The following is a 17,672-nucleotide window of genomic DNA, read 5'->3' as shown; positions in this document are numbered from 1 at the left end:
GGAAGCAAAATGAGACTGTAGGATTTTTTGGTTCTTACACCATTTTAGACAAATGGTAGTCTGTACAAGCTGGTTGACTAGTTCACTTCAAAACCTGTTTGCTGTATCTTTCAGCTCATCTAAATGTTCCTCAGAAATATTTTTAAATACAGACACCTTTGCGAAAATTTAACATTAAGTTTCTGAAATTGAGTTCTTAATGAAGTAATGTTTTTATAAATGTGCTTTGTTCTCCGTAAGTGACACTATTTGGCAGTAAACCTGATGACAGGACTGTGAGGAGAGATTAAAGGAGCATGGAGTAATTGTCTTCTTCACTTAACACTATGATGTATTGTCACCAGCGTGTTACTGGCATTCAGACAGCATTCACTGAACTGTTTTGGCTAGCATAAAAAAAAATCTATTAGATAATCTGATAAATTTTTGCAGGACAGCAAAGCCTTGTAATGGTGATGCAGTTTCTGAAAGAATAAATTAATACTTTTTAGGAGGAAAAGAAGAGGATGAAAGAAGAAATTGAAAGGAGAAGGGCTGAAGCAGCTGAGAAACGTCAGAAAGTACCAGAAGATGGCGTGTCTGAAGAAAAGAAGCCATTTAAATGTTTCAGTCCTAAAGGATCATCTCTGAAGGTAGCCTCCCTGTTAACTTCTGTATAGTACTGAAAAACTAATGGGTGTTGTAGTCCAAACCAACTACCCAACACCAAAGCACTGTGGAAATACTTGATATCATACGTGGGCCAATGCTTTGAAATAGATCTTAGCCTAAAACCTGCAGCTGAAAGACTTCATTCATTGGCATGATTGAGGATTAGAGACCCTTTCTAAAAATTGTCTAGCCTGGGGGTTACCCAATAATGTCAGTAATGTCCAAAAAGGTTCATCACCTTCAAGAGGAAATGGGAGCTCAGAGTTGTGTTACTATAATAATTTCTTAATTTATTGTAGAACTGATTTGTGAGCTGGGACAGAAAAGATCACAAATGTTCTTTGTCTTCTTCCATATCCAGGATTACTTTCTTCATTGCCACATTACTTTGTCTTTTAATTATATTCAGCCTAAGTATCATTAGTTGAAACTGTCTCATATGGGAGGTCTATGTTATGCCTAATCCCCCCACTGAAACAATGTCTGGAAATAGTGTGCTCAATTTCATTTTCTTACATAATATTTAAAAACAAAACAGAACCTTCTCTTGCTGCAGGAATTTCTAAGTGGTCTTCTGTGGCCTGTATTATTTTGCATGTCAGATAAATCATTGAAATGATCTTTCAGCATGGAAGAGAAATCTTGGTGCCAATGAAATTATTGGGAATTTTGTTTTGGTATTTATTCTAGTCTCCTTCTCAGCTCAGGCCCAAACTACAGATCTCTTTATCATTTTGACCTATCTTTTTCTTTTTTTGCTTTTGAGGTATTAGTCAAATAAAAATCCAAAATGTCTGTCAGAAAGGACCATTTAGTAGGACCTAGGAGGAAAAAGAACCAGGCAGGAGGTTGTCAGGTAGAAGCTTGCATCAGATCATAAATTGGATCTGCATGGGATGAAAAAATGCCATTAATGAGTGGCAAGCTGCATTTTGTCAGAATGACATTTCTGCTTACCAAGTTCAGTCTTCTAACTGATGTGGAGCTTCAGTCCTATATGGTTTTGGGTCCTGTTCCAGCAAATACAGTAGCCAGATACTTTTGGCTGGACTTGACTTTAACTCCTCAGGCACATCTGAACCTGAAATTTGAGGACAGAACACATACAGCTGTAAATGAAGGTTGCCAAACTTCACAACTCTATCCTATTAGATAAACCTGGTCTTGCAATTTTGGTTGCAAAAGACTGTGTCAGGAATGGACACTATAATTGCACAGCTTCTTCCCAGTCTTCCTGAGAGGGCTTCTTTTTCTTCCTTCTGTTTCTTAAGATGCCTTTTATGACATTCATTTGGAGCTTTAGTTCACAGATGACTCATAAGAGAGAAAATTATACTTGAAAATGCATAATAGCAAGATACAGATCATAATTTGGGGGAGAGTGGGACAAAACAGTGGATTTGGCAGGAGGTTCATAGCTTTCAGAGAACTTTTGGATTGACGCTACTAAAAGTATTTTTAGAGGAAGGCTGGGATATTCCAAATGTTAAGTATTTGAGGTTCATTTTTTTTTATTATGATAATTGCTGCTGCTTTTATAGCTTCGTAGCTAGACTTTTTTTTTTTTTTTTTTTTTTGTTACAAAAACTGATATATGCAACTCTGCACATGCTTTTCTTTCTCTCAGTTTTTCTGGAAATTGGTGATACTGTACATATTTCAGACTGGTGTCTGTGGGTGGCCAGAATATGTATGCACTACTGTTGATCTTCATGCCCAAAACAGTTTCTTGGCCTTCTGTGGTCAATAGCTAAGGAGAAAATAATCTAGTTTTAATAACCTGACGCCAAACTCTGTTTTTTAGAAAAAAGTAACTGTCATCACCTTTTGTTTGGACAGACTTCTCCAGCTGGCCTAACCTGGTTAGTGTATAGCTTTTCATTTGGTTGTTACGCACTGACCAAGTTATCTTTTGACTGGTAAAGCATCTAGCATGTATTTTCTCCCTTGATAAATGTATCTTCTGGTTGGACGTGCTGTGAATCATGTGAGAGCTATAAATGCTCAATTGTGGGTGGGCCATTGGAATTAAGAAAGAAAAAGGTGAGGTTCAGTATCAGAAGACTGTATGATACATGTGCACATTCTGACTTCTCCTAGACCTTTTTCTCCTGTGTTCTTTCTGATGTGGTAAACTTCAGCGAAGAAGAAGAAGTTACGAGGAATGACTTAGGTGAAGAGAGCAGAATGTGTTCTTTACCAGGCGAACACTAGAACAAAGGAAAGAAGAGAGAGAGGCTGAAAATAGTATGGTATATTATCATCTTATGGACAGGGCATTAATCCATCAAGCAAGGCATGGAATAGCATGATGAGCGGACTCAGAATTTAGAGACCAAGATACATAATTCATCTCCATGGATTACACAGTTTACATCCGTAAAGATATAAACATGGACTTAATATAAATACATGTATTTAGAAAGTACTACTGTGGTTATCTAGCTTGGCCTATAACAGATCATAGTCTTTAAGGTGCTGAACAACTCCTTTTGTTTTAACTGTTAAGTAAATACTTCCCTAACAGCTTAGACGCTGTTTCAGCAGAACCACAGAGGGCACCACAGCTGGTTGCTGTCATGATCAAAACAGGAGTCTGAGATGTGGGATGGATTAGAGCTCTGCTGGCCCTAGAAGTTAGGTGACTGAATTTGAAGTGAATGGAATAGGAAAAGAGAGGTAGTGTTGACTGACATGGTACCTTCAGGGATTTTGCCAGTTAATTTTAGGGGAGTTGCAAGTGCTGAAGCATGGAGTCTTTCCAGAGAGGGCACAGGGTCTGGGTTTTTTGAGAGGTGACAGTAAGAAGGAAGCATGCAAAGTAAATGTAGGCTAGATTCATTCCTAGCTTAGAGATAGAGTAACTTGGATTTATTAAGGTTTTGGATTCCCCATAGGCTCTAGCTGCAGTACCAAACCTCTGTGCTGATTCTGCTCTCCCTCTCTTTCTCTCTTTTTGGTTTTTTTTTTGGTCTTCATAAGAGCAAAGGAAAGAGTCTCTGGGACAGCCTTTGCTGCTCGCTCATCCACTCTATCTTATGCTCTCTCTAGTTCTCACAAATGGTGCTGCAGTAGAAGAATGAGACTTCCTACTCATTGTTTTCCTTTCTGTTTTAGAGAGGTCAATTTCTCATGTTTTCTTTCAGAAAGAGCATTATTGACATCTCGATCTCTAGTTTAATCAGGAGAGAATAGGATATTTCAGTACTGATTCTCCTCTGGTGATGGTAGAGATCTCCACCAGTACAGAAATGCAGAGGCAATTAGGTACTGAGGGGAGGAAGCAGCAGCAGGAGGCCAGAAGCCTGGGGATATCTCCTGCTTTTGCTGCAGACATCTCCTGCCATGCATGGGCTGATGTGGCAGCCAGCTTTCCACAAGGCAGCACTGGCAACTAAGTGAGAAACAGGACTTCTCAGGCTTGAGATTTTTTTCATTTTTTTTTAAGATCTGTCTGCTCATATCTCATTGTTGCTCACTATCTGAGAACTGGCTGGAAAGAATTAGACTCTCTCAGTCAGTGCTTTCTAGGAAATGATCTTGTTCTTGCAGCAGAAAAAGAGAGGGGCAAGGGCAGGATTTGTGATGCTTGTTTTTCTTTTCTTTGCTGCTGATAGCAACACTATAATCTGCCAGGTAGACTGGAGTAAGTTGTCCCATTCTGCACAGATGCTAGTGGGGAAAAAAGCCCAACAGCTTAAAGAAGCAAAAGAGAATGAGAGGCAAGGCTTGGGAGAAGCTATTTACTCCCAGAGACTACGAGGTATCACACAGAGTGGATTTCCACCAGGTTCTTCTATCTCTGAGACAAGAGATGAAATTATAAGAAAGGGATTTCTGTTTTCATGCGTGTTTCTTCTTCCCTCTCTTTCTTGACACATTTTTTCTGAAAACAATTTTTCAGTATGTCAGTTTACAATAAATCTTGTTGCATAGTATCCAATACACAATTTTAAATTCCTAATAATCATTTAAAAACTATGCAAGAAACAAACATTGCTGGAAATATTTAGATGGTACGTGTTTCCCATGTCATTGGCTCAAACTGTGTATTAACTCATTCCTTTTTCATTCGGTTTCTGTTCTTGGAGGATGTACAGATGGAACAGAGCACACTTTGACTCCCACACTTAAATTGGATTTTTAATAAGCAACTTCTTGCACATCAGAGATCAAAATGCGTCTATAAAATATTTAATGTGCATAAATGCATACCTATATTGTTGTGTAACATCACGCTTAATTTATTTCTTGCCACCTGTGTGTGCTGTCCCTGTTGAGAAAGGCCCCAGTCAGCTGTAAACCTGTTTGTTTTGCATTTATGTCCATTGATGGCTGCTGCCGTGATTAGGGAACCTCGAAGCACTGAATAGGATGGAAACCATGGTGCAAGTTACTGCTTTGTAGGGATGCAGTTAAATGGCTGGGTACTTTTGTTGACACACAGTTATCATCAAGCTGTAGGCAGGAGCTAGTTCCTGGGCAGGAGAGGGTTTCATTTCATCTAAATTTACCAGCAGAAGAAAAGGTATCCATCTAAACATTTTGTTGTCCAGTCTGGGCTTATTTGGCAGTTGATAGACTAAGAAGTCAGCCTTCTTAGACAAGCAGGTCCAAACTTCCTTAGGGTGAGGTGAGATCTCCTGTCTCTCCACTGACTATAGAGGGTAAAATGAGTAGTTTGGACTAAATGCTAAACTTTCAAGCAACCAAGGTTAGGTGGGAGGGATGCAGCATGAGATCCCATGTTCTTTTTCTCTGTAGTTTAATTAGAGACTGGCAGGTGGACTTTTCAAAGTATGTGTGTTTTGTGCTAGAGGTCTGGAAAGCATTCCATGGTGACAAAACATAGTTCCAAAGTGTTTTACAAGATTCTTTTTTACTTCTTATCACATCTTGTGATAATCACCTTGCATTCCCTGTTTGTCTTACAGATCTATTTTGTAATATTGTTCACTGTATGTGTCAAACATTTAAAATTATTTGCATGGAGTTTGTGTGCTGTGCAGTAGTACATAAACTTTAGATATTGCTGTGCAGTCTAAATGTATTTGAGCTGTATGCTGAATGAATCTGTGTGCACAGGTGTGTTTGCAATATATTCTTCTGTGCATGGCATGCAGAACTTTGAGGCAAATGCTCTACAAAACAAGCCCTTATCTGAATGTGCAGAAAATGCTACCTGTCCACACAAGGCACATGCTTCCTTAGGAAGAGGATCATGTCCAGCTCTCACAGTGACTTCCTAACTACTCTCCCATTTAACTTAATTTCTGGTTTGCTTCCCTATCCTCCTGTTCTGAGCAGTTCACAGCCTATTTTTGATACCACAGCAAGTGCTCAGAGTGTTGTTTCCAGAGGGTAAGGAATAATTCCATGTCTTCTTACTATGACCTCAATAATTCATGTCCCTCTTCCCCATAGGCTGTTCTCTTAGCACCCATGCCAGCCAGGTTTTCCTGCTGTATGGAAATGTCTCTCCTTTATGAACAGAAGAAGTTTTTATAGACTCTGGTGTTTAGCTTATTTTAAACGCTTTTAAGATCTGTCCCTTTTGTAAGATTTCAAGTGGAATCTGAGTTGATCTGAACTAGAAGCTGCTGTGATTGATTTATAGTGTTGTTACCTGGAGCTCTGGTTCGTTGGGATATTCCTTATCGCTCTTCCTACAAGCCAGTGTTTCACTGATGCAGTTGTGGGATTTACCCCTGCATGCAGAGAACGGGAGAAACCAACAGCTCTCATTGACACAGCGCCTATTTTGGTTACTGCTGTTTATGGCCCAGAAATCAGTGCTTTGGGAAACTTTTCATACTATACTATAATCAAGGTGAGGTGGGGTGATGTGTTTTAGCATCATAAATCCATCTAGTCGCTTTAAATCAAATTTACTTGCTTTATTGCAACTAACTTGCTCACTGTGAGGATGGAATGGGAAGAGCTGCCTATCTGCATCCCTGTTTGTGTGCATGTGTGCTGCTGTGCTCTGCAGCTCCTCTTTGGTGTATTGCTGCCATCTTGTGAAAGTGAAGTGAAACAGCTGGTGCATGTTTAAGCAAAAGCCCATTTTTCTGCCTCGGACTGCATTGAGATCTTTTATTGGTAACTAAAACTCTTATAAATTACTCTGTAAATTGTATCTATTTGTTAAAACTTTAGAAGCTTTAGAAGCTTTTGAGATGGATGTGACACTATCTGGAGAGTTTTTCCAGTTGTTTTATTGGGCAAATTCTATACTGCTGTGAAACACCTGAGTTTTTGGTCATATGATCTAAAGAAGGAAAACGTGCATGCCCTTTGATGGGGTTGGTGTATGACTGATGAGTCTCATACAGCTTTAATGCTAAAGAGCACCAAGGAGAACCTTGTAAAGGAAGGGCTCTCATTGTCAATGTTAAAGTGATTTGAGAATGGGCAACAGATACTGAGAACAGGGAATCCCTAGGAGTATGACCAGGCTAATTAACAGTCATTTCTGTTCCCTGGAGTGACATGTTTTTGTACTCTTGCATGAAAGTATAGAGCCTAGACAAGAAATAGAACAACATGATGTGGAAGAGACTTGAGGAAGTTGATTTTTTAAAGTACTTCTGACCCGGAATGCAAATATATTTTTCTATCATGGAATGTTTTAAAACTTCATTTAGGGAGGTAGTCTTCATGTTTTCAAATTTTCAAGAGTTTTGGTATTAGTTTTATGATACCTTCATGATTCTTTTTCCCTGGAAATGCTACAATATTTTCCTATATGTGGAATAGAAAATGGTGAAATGTAAGATACCAGTTTGTACAGTAGTAGCTGGTAGGTATCAACTCCACAGTGACACTGCTGAACATGAGAAGTCTGATGGCTTTTTTTTTTTGAGCTCAGATTGTTGATGTCTTGAAAAAACATGCATGAGGAAGAGTACGTGGCTGAGCTCTAAACCTGGACAAGTCTGATATCTCTCAGACAAACTTTATTCAATTTGCTGTCTCCCTCAAGAGGCATACACCTGGCCATGTGGAGGAGATATGCGGAAATTTAGCAGTTTTTGTGATATCAACCCCTTTCATAAGGACAGAGCACAGCCCTGCAGAAAGGGACTTGGAGTCCTAGTAGATGGGATGCTGGATATGCGCCAGCAATGTGCTCTCACAGCCCAGAAGGCCAACTGTATCCTGGGCTGCATCACAAGAAGTGTGGCCAGCAGAGTGAGGGAGGTGATCCTTCCCCTCTGTTCTGAAGTGGTGAGGCCTCACCTGGAGTACTGCATCCAGGTGTGGAGTCAGTCATGTGGAGTACAGGACAGATGAGGACCTATTGGAGCATGACCAGAACAGGGCCACTGAAATGAAGGAATTTAAGGAAGAAGTTTTTTACTCTAAGGAGACTGAAGCACTGGAGCAGGTTGCCCAGAGAGGTGGTGGATGCCCCATCCCTGGAGATACTCAAGGTCAGGCTGGATGGGGCTCTGAGCAACCTGATCTACCTGTGGGTGTCCCTGTTCACTGCAGGGGGGTTGGACCAGGTGGCCTTTAAGGGTCCCTTCCAACTTAAACAATTCTATGATTCTATAAACTTCTTTCCTTTCTGCACTGCTGAATTTAAACTCTTGTTACAAATGAAACACTGCAGAATACACACAATACAAATTCATTAATGCAGAAAATTATATCCATTCTTAATGCATCTGTTGAGGCTCCCAATTACAAACCTCTGTGTGTGTCTGTGGTGATCTCTGTAGAAACTCATCTCTTTTAGATTGATCTTTTGTCATTTAAGATGGTGTTTTATTCTGGCCTTGTACCAGTTGCCTGTGTATTACCTTTAAATTTGTAACTCTTGTTTCTTTCTCTTATAGATAGAAGAACGAGCAGAATTTTTGAACAAATCTGCTCAGAAAAGGTAAAAAAAAAAATAATAAAAAAAATCCAACAGATTATAGATTCAGTCAAAATGTTTAATCAGAGTAAATAATAATTTCTTTCTCTTTTCTGCTCTCTACAGTGGTATGAAACCTGCCCACCCAACAGCAGTTGTCTCAAAGATTGACAGTAGACTTGAGCAATACACTAGTGCAGTTGTGGTAAGTTAATTCTGGGTCACAATCAATGACTTTATTTACTAATGGCTTTTAAGATTCAATAATCACCCTATATTTTACTTTAAAATATCAGTTTAAAAATATCAGGTTTTTTTTTTTTTTTTTCTTTTACCAGAAGCTCTTCTCAAAGAGACTCCAAAAGCAAAATGCTTGGGACATGCCAATATCTAACCTGTATATATACAATTAAACATAATCTTTGATTCTTGTCTTCCCTTTGAGGCTACAAAATATACTGTCTGCTTTGTAAGCTTGGAGAAGCCCTTGAAGGATTCAGTCAGCATCTCTTGAGTGATATGTGTACCTAGTCTATCAGCAGAGAGATGATGGTCATCCTGAGCTAATTTGTTTGGGGTCACTTAGCAGACCAAGGGACTGGTCCTGTATTTAGGGGACCAAGGAACTGGGCCTGTTTTGCTTACTGCTACTTCAGAGTGAAAATCTAGAGCAGAGAGAGACACTTCAGTGAATTAGGAAGATATGAAGTGACAAAGAAGAAACAGGTTAATGATAATGAAGTAGGATTCAACCCCCGGTATTTTTGATAAAGAACAGCTAATGATGTTCTTTTAAACCAGCATATGTATTTTGTTATTTTCACAGTTCAAGAAAAAGTAGTTTTTTATTTGCTTGTTTATGAACTCCTTTTGTAAGTCAGTGAGTACAAATAATGTGCAAGCCAGGTTAATGCATCAGAACTGAGGTGATAAGTATAATGAGAATAAAAAGATTATTAAAAGGGATATTATGCTGATAGCTCCATGTAAATTTCTCCTCTTATAAAAACTGTGTTATAAAAAATGTTCAAGAATTTTGAAGAGAAGCAACAGGCTATGTTTGACCTACTTACTTTGGTAACCATGCAAAAGACAAACTGCCAAAAAAACCTAAATCAACACCCACCCAGCCCACTCCTAAAAAGCTGACATAATTCCAAATATAATGTAATGACTTAAATTTGCCTCTGCAATCACAAGCTGTGAGTTTAAATTGTTTGGGGCAGCTAAAGCGTATCTAATGACAGATGATGAAGTCTCCTCTGCATAACGATTTCCCTATTGATGTCAGTGAAAGAGACTGACAGTATGTCAAGTATTACATACTGGTATGGGTACTGGTAAGGGTAGATAACAGCAAGACAAGGGGAAATGGCTTTAAGTTGAGGGAGAGAATATTTAGGTTGGATATCAGGAGGAAGTTCTTTACAGAGAGAGTGGTGAGGTGCTGGAACAGGCTGCCCAGAAAGGTTGTGGATGCCCCGTCCCTGGAAATGCTTGGGGCCAAGTTGGATGGGGCCCTGGGCAGCCTGGTCTGGTATTAAATGGGGAGGTTGGTGGCCCTGCATGTGGCACGGGGGTTGGAGATTCATGATCCTTGAGGTGCCTTCCAACCCTGGCCATTCTGTGATTCTGTGATATTTGAGTGGTATGACTCAAAAGAAGACAAATCAAAGCATTGGAGCAGTTACATTCAGATAAGTGCTTTTCTGCAGCCTTTAGAAGTGTAAGAAATGGAAAAGTCTGCATTATTGTAGTTTTCATAGACTCTTGTGTCAAGGATGCCTGACCAATGGCAAATTAAGAAGAGTCTCAGCGGCATCTTTCAGAAGGATCTCCTCTCTCCATCTTTGTGTGGTTACTGCTAGAACTTACAGCTACTGCATTCCACAGCACTTACTGCAAATTTGGCTCTTAATGCTAACTGCCTCAATTCTTTTGCAGGGCAACAAGGCTGCAAAACCAGCCAAACCAGCAGCCTCTGACCTTCCTGTTCCAGCTGAGGGTGTCCGCAATATCAAGAGCATGTGGGAGAAAGGGAATGTTTTTTCATCACCTGGGGGAACAGGAACACCAAATAAGGTATGTATTTAATTTCACGTGGTGATTATACAAAATTATGTCATGGGCCTTATCTTACAGTTCTTGTTGAGCAAGCCTGTCTGCTTCTGTTGGTATCACTAGTGAAGAATATCACAAAGGATCTTAAACTCGTCAGAAGTCCACAGAATGATGTTGCTGCAATATTGAGTGCAACTGAAGAATTTAGTGACACACTGTGCTAAGTTATGAGACATTCCAAAGTCATATCAGATATCTTAGACAAATTTATCTGGGTAGTTCAAGCTGGGTACAAAGAAATTCTTTGTGTTGGGAAAGATTCTTTTTAGTGGCACAGTAGGATTAAACAGACAAACTACTGATGTTTTATAGATCATGGATAGAAGCATTTGTGAGACATTTATCTACTCTACATAAATTCTTAAAGCCAGATTTCCTTTCTATAAATTTATGTGAGCTCATGAGAATTCATCTCAGCTGAAAAGCCAAGCCATAGACTAAAGGAGGATACTTACAGTGAGCGAAGAAATTTTGATAATTTGTTCTAATCTAAAGATTTCTTCAAATGATAGAACTTTTAGCCCAGTTAACTCCTCTATTATATGTTTCTTGAAAAAAAAAAAAAAGATTGACAAACCAAAAATGTAGACAAAGTAACTTGTTGGTGTCCTTTCTTCTTTAGGCTATTTTTTTTCTCCTTAGAGATTGAAGTTACGACCGAAATAGAATGTTTGTGTCTGAGGTTTATTTCTGGCTTTATTTTAGTTAGCACTTAAAATAAAAATGATTCTGTCAGACCACATTTATCTTCAATGAAAACTAGAGGGAAGCAGTACTGTGTAGTTCATAGTGGCAGTATCTTCAGAGTAGACAGGATGACGACTCTCAGCCGTAACCTCGGTGAGGATTTCTCTATTAAAGATGTTTGGCTTTGCTTTGAACCAAACCATTCAAAATATATCAAAAGCTATTCTGAAAGTCTTCGGATAAGATTTTATTATTTTGTAGGAAACTGCTGGACTGAAAGTTGGTGTCTCCAGTCGTATCAACGAATGGCTAACCAAGACCCCAGAGGGTAATAAATCACCTGCTCCAAAACCTTCTGTAAGTTAACCTGCAACAATCTCTTCAATAGCTGGGTTCTCTCCTGGGACAGAGGTGGTGACTCTAATTAGGTGCTTCCCTAATTGACTAATGGTCTTTAGAGGAACATTACTGTCCATCCTCTCTTAGAAGCTCACAGTGGCCCTCTCACTGTTAATTTTTGGACTGTCAGAAAAGAGGATAGGGAACAGGGTGATTCAGATCTTAAAACTGAGGGGTGCTTTAGAGACACAGCGCTTCCCTAGCAGAGGAGGACATTTCTGTCTGTGAAGGCCTTGTTAATTCAGGAATTACCAGACATAGACTTTGAATGAAACACTTGTGCTTTGGCCTTTGCCCCATAAAAATCTTCCGAGTAATTTTGTAGACATAGCTGAAATACTGTAATCCTTTTAGGGCATAAATGTCATTCCTAATGAAGGCCCTTTACCCTGCCTATTTCTTCAGCAAGTATGAGAGCAGAAAATGTGAACAAATGAGTAAAGAAAATGAGAAGCAGCAGTGTAGATAAGGAAAGGAGCAGAAACAAGTAATTGTTGGGTAGGTAAGGGCAGACATGAGGAACTGAGGCACTAGCTGTGCACTTCCCCAAGGGGAATGGAAAGACATCATTTCAGCTTTGGTCTTTTATTAAGTAACTGGTTTCTTCCCATATCTCTGTGTAGTTTATTTCTGCTAGTTCACTTGCCCGTTACAAAAGATGCAGCTTGACATACGCTTTCTTCATTCATGTGCTTATTTGTACCAAAGAAGAACTTGCAGTTTGTGGTGTTGTCCCTTAAATTTGTATTTACTGATTGCTGCATAGAGACTGTGTCTTCATGGAAAGTAATAAAAAAGAAGTCATTATGGTGGCTGTATTTAATTGCAAGTGTTGCAATGAAAAAAAAGCCAGTACAGAATCTGCCTCCGGATTTTCTAAGTTTCATCTTTTAGATAACATAAAATTAACCTCTAGTTTTCTCCTCAGACAACTGTTTCTATCCATGTCTTCATTTCCCTCTTTCTCAATAGATTGTTCTTTCTTCTTTCAATATCTCTGCTTGAAGAAACCTGCAGTCCTCCTCCTCTTCTTTGTGGGTCTCTTTTCTAAGTTGGTCAGGTAAATCTGTCTGTAACAGACCTTGAAGAATGGTGTATATCTGTGTGGTTTTTATTTTTTATAAGGCTAAAGTAAAGGGAAACTTACAATTCTATATTACTAAATAATTCCCTGCCACATTCCCTCACAATAAATGAATATTTTGAAGTATTTGAGAGCAGACATGCAAACAGTCCACTGCAGTTTTGCTGTCTTGTTCTCCCTCTGTTACTGCAGAACTCACTTTCTTCAGGTCTTAACCATATCTGGTTAATCTATGATTTCACTGCTGGGCTCAAACGCCCCATTTAGAGGTATTTGTGCATCACTCAGCGTGTTTCTATGCTGAGTTAGAAATCCTCATGTGCAAAAAACTCAATGGACATTGTACAATGGAAATTCAAACAGACATGAATGACTACTGTGTTAAATCTTGAAATGTTTATTTAAGAATGCAGAGAAGGATCTGCTGAATGAAAATATAACTCCATTTTAAAATTATTGTTTTAATGAAATATTTTGATTCTGATTTAACGTACTTGAGAGAAACTTGCTTAGAATTCCTCCATAACTGAAATATTATTTCAAAGAATTATATTTTCCTTAAAAAAGTAACTTTTCATTGTACTGCCTGGGATGAAAGCAATACATTACAGCCTGTCTGTGAAAAAACAAATAGATGCAGCAAGATTTGGTGTTTAAGCATGTATAAATGAGAAGAGATTTATACTTGATGAACAATATAATATTTACCATTTGTAGATGGTCCTCCACATTCTAACCTTTCCTTTATCAAATTAAGATAAACCTGGACTAAAGCTTTTTTGTTATGTTCTCTGACATTAATTTAAAAATCCAGGATTTAAGACCAGGAGATGTATCCGGCAAACGTAATCTCTGGGAGAAGCAGTCAGTTGAAAAGCCAGCTGCTTCTTCTTCAAAGGTAACACATTTGCACACGGTTAAAATGTTGATGTCTCTGTGTGAGGCTTTCTGTGGGGTGGGGGAGGCACTGTTAGCCATACTGTCAGTCAGTTGGAATTAGACCTCTACATGTCTTGTGTTATTAATGTACCTTCTTATCTATAAAAGTGCAGTTCAGTGCGGCACCGTAAGCCGTAGATAGCACATAGCTTTTATATTTCTATTTGGAAGAACTGAGTTGTGCTTGGAACTATGCCCTTAGAATTGGGATGATTTTACCCCCTGTTATAAGTAACTTTTTTCCACATTCAACTTTAATAAGGGGTTATTACTTTTTCAAACAGGTAACAGCTACGGGGAAAAAATCAGAGACTAATGGTAAGTAATTCTAATAATTCATCTGCCTATTAAAAAGAAAAAAATGTTGGCACATTTTTGTACAGACACAACAGTTCCGGGTTTTTAAAACACTACAACTGTTAACGTTGATGAAAAAAAAAAAAAACACCTTTCTTTTCCTTTGCCAAAAAAGGGGAAAAAAAGGCTTCATTGCAGTCTCTCCAAAATACGGCTACCATTTTGAGAAATAAGCCTGAAACATCTGAGAGGGCTGAGGACAAGAAACTCTCCAGCTATGTTTGCAAGTACTGTGCGAGTGACATCGCATCAAGGTTGCTATAGCTGCACAGCATCATTAAACTGAGATGTCTGATGAATGGGATGGTCATTTAACTAATTGCAGCAAATACCAGGCATCTGGGAAAGGCTCTTTTGAAGGCTGCAGAGGGAATGGATATACTTTTCACAAGTGTAAAGGGAGAACCCAAAAAGCAAAGCTATTGTGGCCGCATCATTTGAGTAAAAGTAATAGTATAGTAATAAGTAATATAGTAATAGCAATAGTAATAAGATCTCAGCACTGCTGAGAACAAGCCCTGTATCTGATTTTAAGTACTGCCACTGGGCAATAATGAAGCTTGCTGAAAACTCTGCAGTGTTAGTATTTGAAAATTCACCTTGCTGGTCACAAATCCCATCTGCACTGGCACATCCTGATGGGGATGGAGCTCAGATGCACTCAGCAGTGTCACTGCTTTTGCTGGAGCTGTGCATTGGTTTTTGCAAGACAAAAAGAGTCTTACTACTGTCATGCTGAAATTACTAGTCTAGGAAACAACTTAGTTGTAGGTCAGGAAGTCACTGAAATTCTCCTCCTAGCTTGTATGCACTCTTAATTTTTGTTTTAATCTAAGACACTCCAAAGAAAACCAATTAGAGGAAATGTATGTGCCTAAGGACCACTTGGGAAGAATGGAGATTTACTGGTCAACATTAAGATACCTTGCAATATCCCTTGATTTTTTTTTTTTTTTTCATTAGGAATGAAATGATCAAATGTAGAAAACTTTTGCTATGTTTCTTTTTTACACATTCTTCTTCACCTTCATCTGTAAAGCAAGAGCTATGCTATGCTTATGGATGATTTTTTGTCAGCTTAGAACTGCACAGAAATAGAATTGACTTCCACCTTCTCTTCTTTTTCAAATTGTAGTGTTCAGAGGGCTTTTTCCAGGCTTGCTCAGTGTTAGTGCAGCTCTGTTCCCATAGCTGTGCCATTGAAACCCCACAGGAGCAATCCAGCTGAGTAGAAACAGCGAGGCTGAGCCCTTCTCTAAGGCTGAGATGAGGGCTTCAGCAGAGGAACAGCAGCAGAAGGCTTTCAACTGTTGGATTTCTGTTTTGCTGTGGACTTGGACTGTGTGTGCCCAGCACTGTAGCTTTTTATGGTAGCAACCCATGCATGGCTTGGGAGAGGTAATGTGCTGGGTACAGAATGCACTATCTTTGTGGTGGGAAGCTCCTGGGCTGCTTCCCAGGACTGCTGGAGATGAGGGAGGCATCCCAGTGAAAACCTGCTTGCCTTCTTGGAAACCATCTCTGAAAGAGCCCAGCACCCAAGCACAGCAACATCCCAGTCATGTCCTGCCTCCTGCCATGCTATGCTGTGTGTAAATCTAGTCATGCCCTCTCTAGTTCAGAGGTACGTTCGGGTTATTTCAGGCCATCTTTAATCTTTCTTTCTCTCAGCAGGTTTGAGACAGTTTGAGAAAGAACCGTAGAAGGCTACTAAAGATGCTGGACCAATCAGTCGGGGGAAAAAAAAGAAAGAAAAAGTGCTAAATTGTTCTTTTTATATTTATGTTTATTTACCAAAATGTCTTTTTGCATTATCCCATTTAAAACCATGTATATTAGCACTATATTTAATAGTCAATCTAGACATTCATCATAATAGTACTGCCTTTGCACAAGAACCTCTATTCCTAAAGAAACCCATGCTGTGAAATATACAGACTCTCCTACTGACAGTCATAACTAACTATGGATCGGAACAGTGATTTCAGCTGGCATAAGAGGTCAACCCAAAATGCATTTAAAGTGAAGTTGCTCAAGAAAGGTGTGCAGTAAACCTATGAAAACAATGGTTACTTTTGGAATACAGAAGTCTTTCCTTCTGCACTTTAGACTGAGGCATGGAAGAAATATCTTTAGTTGACAATGTAATGTTTTCTGTAAGTTGCCCATGTCATGAGAAATACTGCATCAATAGCTTGTTTAATTTTTTGTTTTGTACTTTTTTTTTAAAGTATCAATTTTTCCATTCTAGTTTAAGTTAATGCATAAATTTGGATGATTATGTTAGCTGACAGCGGTACTGATATTTCTTTTTGTTGTTAGTGACTAGTAATTGATTGCAACTTAGAATATATACACACATAGCTTCACAAAGTTTAGCCTACAGGCACTACTAACAGTAGAATGCTTTAATAAATGCTAGAGTATTATATTTAGTAATAAACATACATAATTAGCCAATATCACAGCTTTAAAAAGATAAAGACAAAATCACACACTTTCCTATAGTAAGATTTCATAATTGCCATTAGAGGTATGGCAAGATAAGTTTTAAAAAATTTAAATGTCAATTGCCCAGGAATGGGTAATTAAAAAGAAAGTTATAGTTTTTAAAAGAGGAAAAGGTAAGGGTATAGAGGGTCAAAAATAGGTCACTTGTATAAAACATTGTAGTTTAATTTATATAAAACTACCATAATTAAAAAGTGAAATAAAGCACAGTTGGAGCTTGTTTCAAATGACTGTACACTAGATCTTGCCATTCATCAGTGCCGTACACCAGGTCCACCTAAATGAAGTAAACCTCTATCTTTGTAGTGCTTCTTTTTAACTCTCTCTCCCAAATATCTTCTTTACAGACGTTTTGATTTGTATATAGTAAACACGTGGCTATATGATGTCAGCTGGGTTTGAATGTACATGCCATACAGTTTAGCATCGACATCCTACAGTGTATGGATGGCATAAACTGAGCAGCTGAAGTAGCCCTCGAGTGTGTTGTTAACAGCTTTGTTGTGCATCGAAACTAGCGGGATCTCCCTTTCACCACTTCCATCTCTTACAGCATCTGTCTTCTTAGTAACAGAGAAGAACCCAAAGATGAGCTTCCCTGCTTGGCTGAAACATCTTGTTTACATAGAGATGCGTGTAGTTATCTGTAGGGGGTGAAACTATGCCTGACATTGTCTATGAGTTGTCATGTTTTTTGTTTGGGGGTTTTGTAAACACTCTTCTGAGTCTTTCAAATACATTTGATAGCTGCAATAAAAATGATTTGTTCAAACAATGTATTCTGAAACCGCATTCACAATAAATGGAATATTTCCATCAGCAGCCCCCTGTTTGTTAATGAGTAGGAATTGCAACAGTTGTCACTGAGATAGGAATCCCCTCTAAGGCCGTGTGAAACAAGGCGTCATTGCCATGAAGCTCGAGGGATGCATTTCCTGATATATACCTCGTACACATCCTACACCAGACAGCTATGTCCTGGAATCATCAGCTTTACTGTATGTATTCTTAAAGGGAGAAAAATAAAATAAGTATCTTAATTATCACATTTGCCAGTGT

General features: G+C 38.7%; 1 protein-coding gene across 6 annotated transcripts in view; it reads left to right on the top strand.

The window, feature by feature from the left end:
* The window catches only part of CALD1 (caldesmon 1), a 185,074-nt gene extending 167,639 nt beyond the window's left edge, over positions 1-17,435 (top strand). For 4 of the 6 annotated variants that reach the window (XM_052667693.1, XM_052667698.1, XM_052667695.1 and 1 more), the window contains 8 exons: positions 492-632; positions 8,496-8,539; positions 8,642-8,720; positions 10,460-10,597; positions 11,585-11,680; positions 13,621-13,704; positions 14,030-14,063; positions 15,774-17,435. In XM_052667693.1, coding sequence (XP_052523653.1) covers positions 492-632; positions 8,496-8,539; positions 8,642-8,720; positions 10,460-10,597; positions 11,585-11,680; positions 13,621-13,704; positions 14,030-14,063; positions 15,774-15,805 — 648 coding nt within the window. In that variant the 3' untranslated portion in view covers positions 15,806-17,435. The remainder of the gene's footprint in view (positions 1-491; positions 633-8,495; positions 8,540-8,641; positions 8,721-10,459; positions 10,598-11,584; positions 11,681-13,620; positions 13,705-14,029; positions 14,064-15,773) is intronic. The other 2 variants (XM_052667696.1, XM_052667699.1) reach the window with 1 other exon arrangement.
* Positions 17,436-17,672: the final 237 nt, after the last annotated feature.

The sequence above is a fragment of the Tympanuchus pallidicinctus genome, unplaced genomic scaffold (genome assembly GCF_026119805.1).
Source record: "Tympanuchus pallidicinctus isolate F22 unplaced genomic scaffold, pur_lepc_1.0 scaffold8, whole genome shotgun sequence".
NCBI classification, from domain to species: Eukaryota; Metazoa; Chordata; class Aves; order Galliformes; family Phasianidae; genus Tympanuchus; species Tympanuchus pallidicinctus.
Note: the sequence above shows the minus strand (reverse complement) of the source record. Positions and strands in the feature narration are given on the sequence as shown.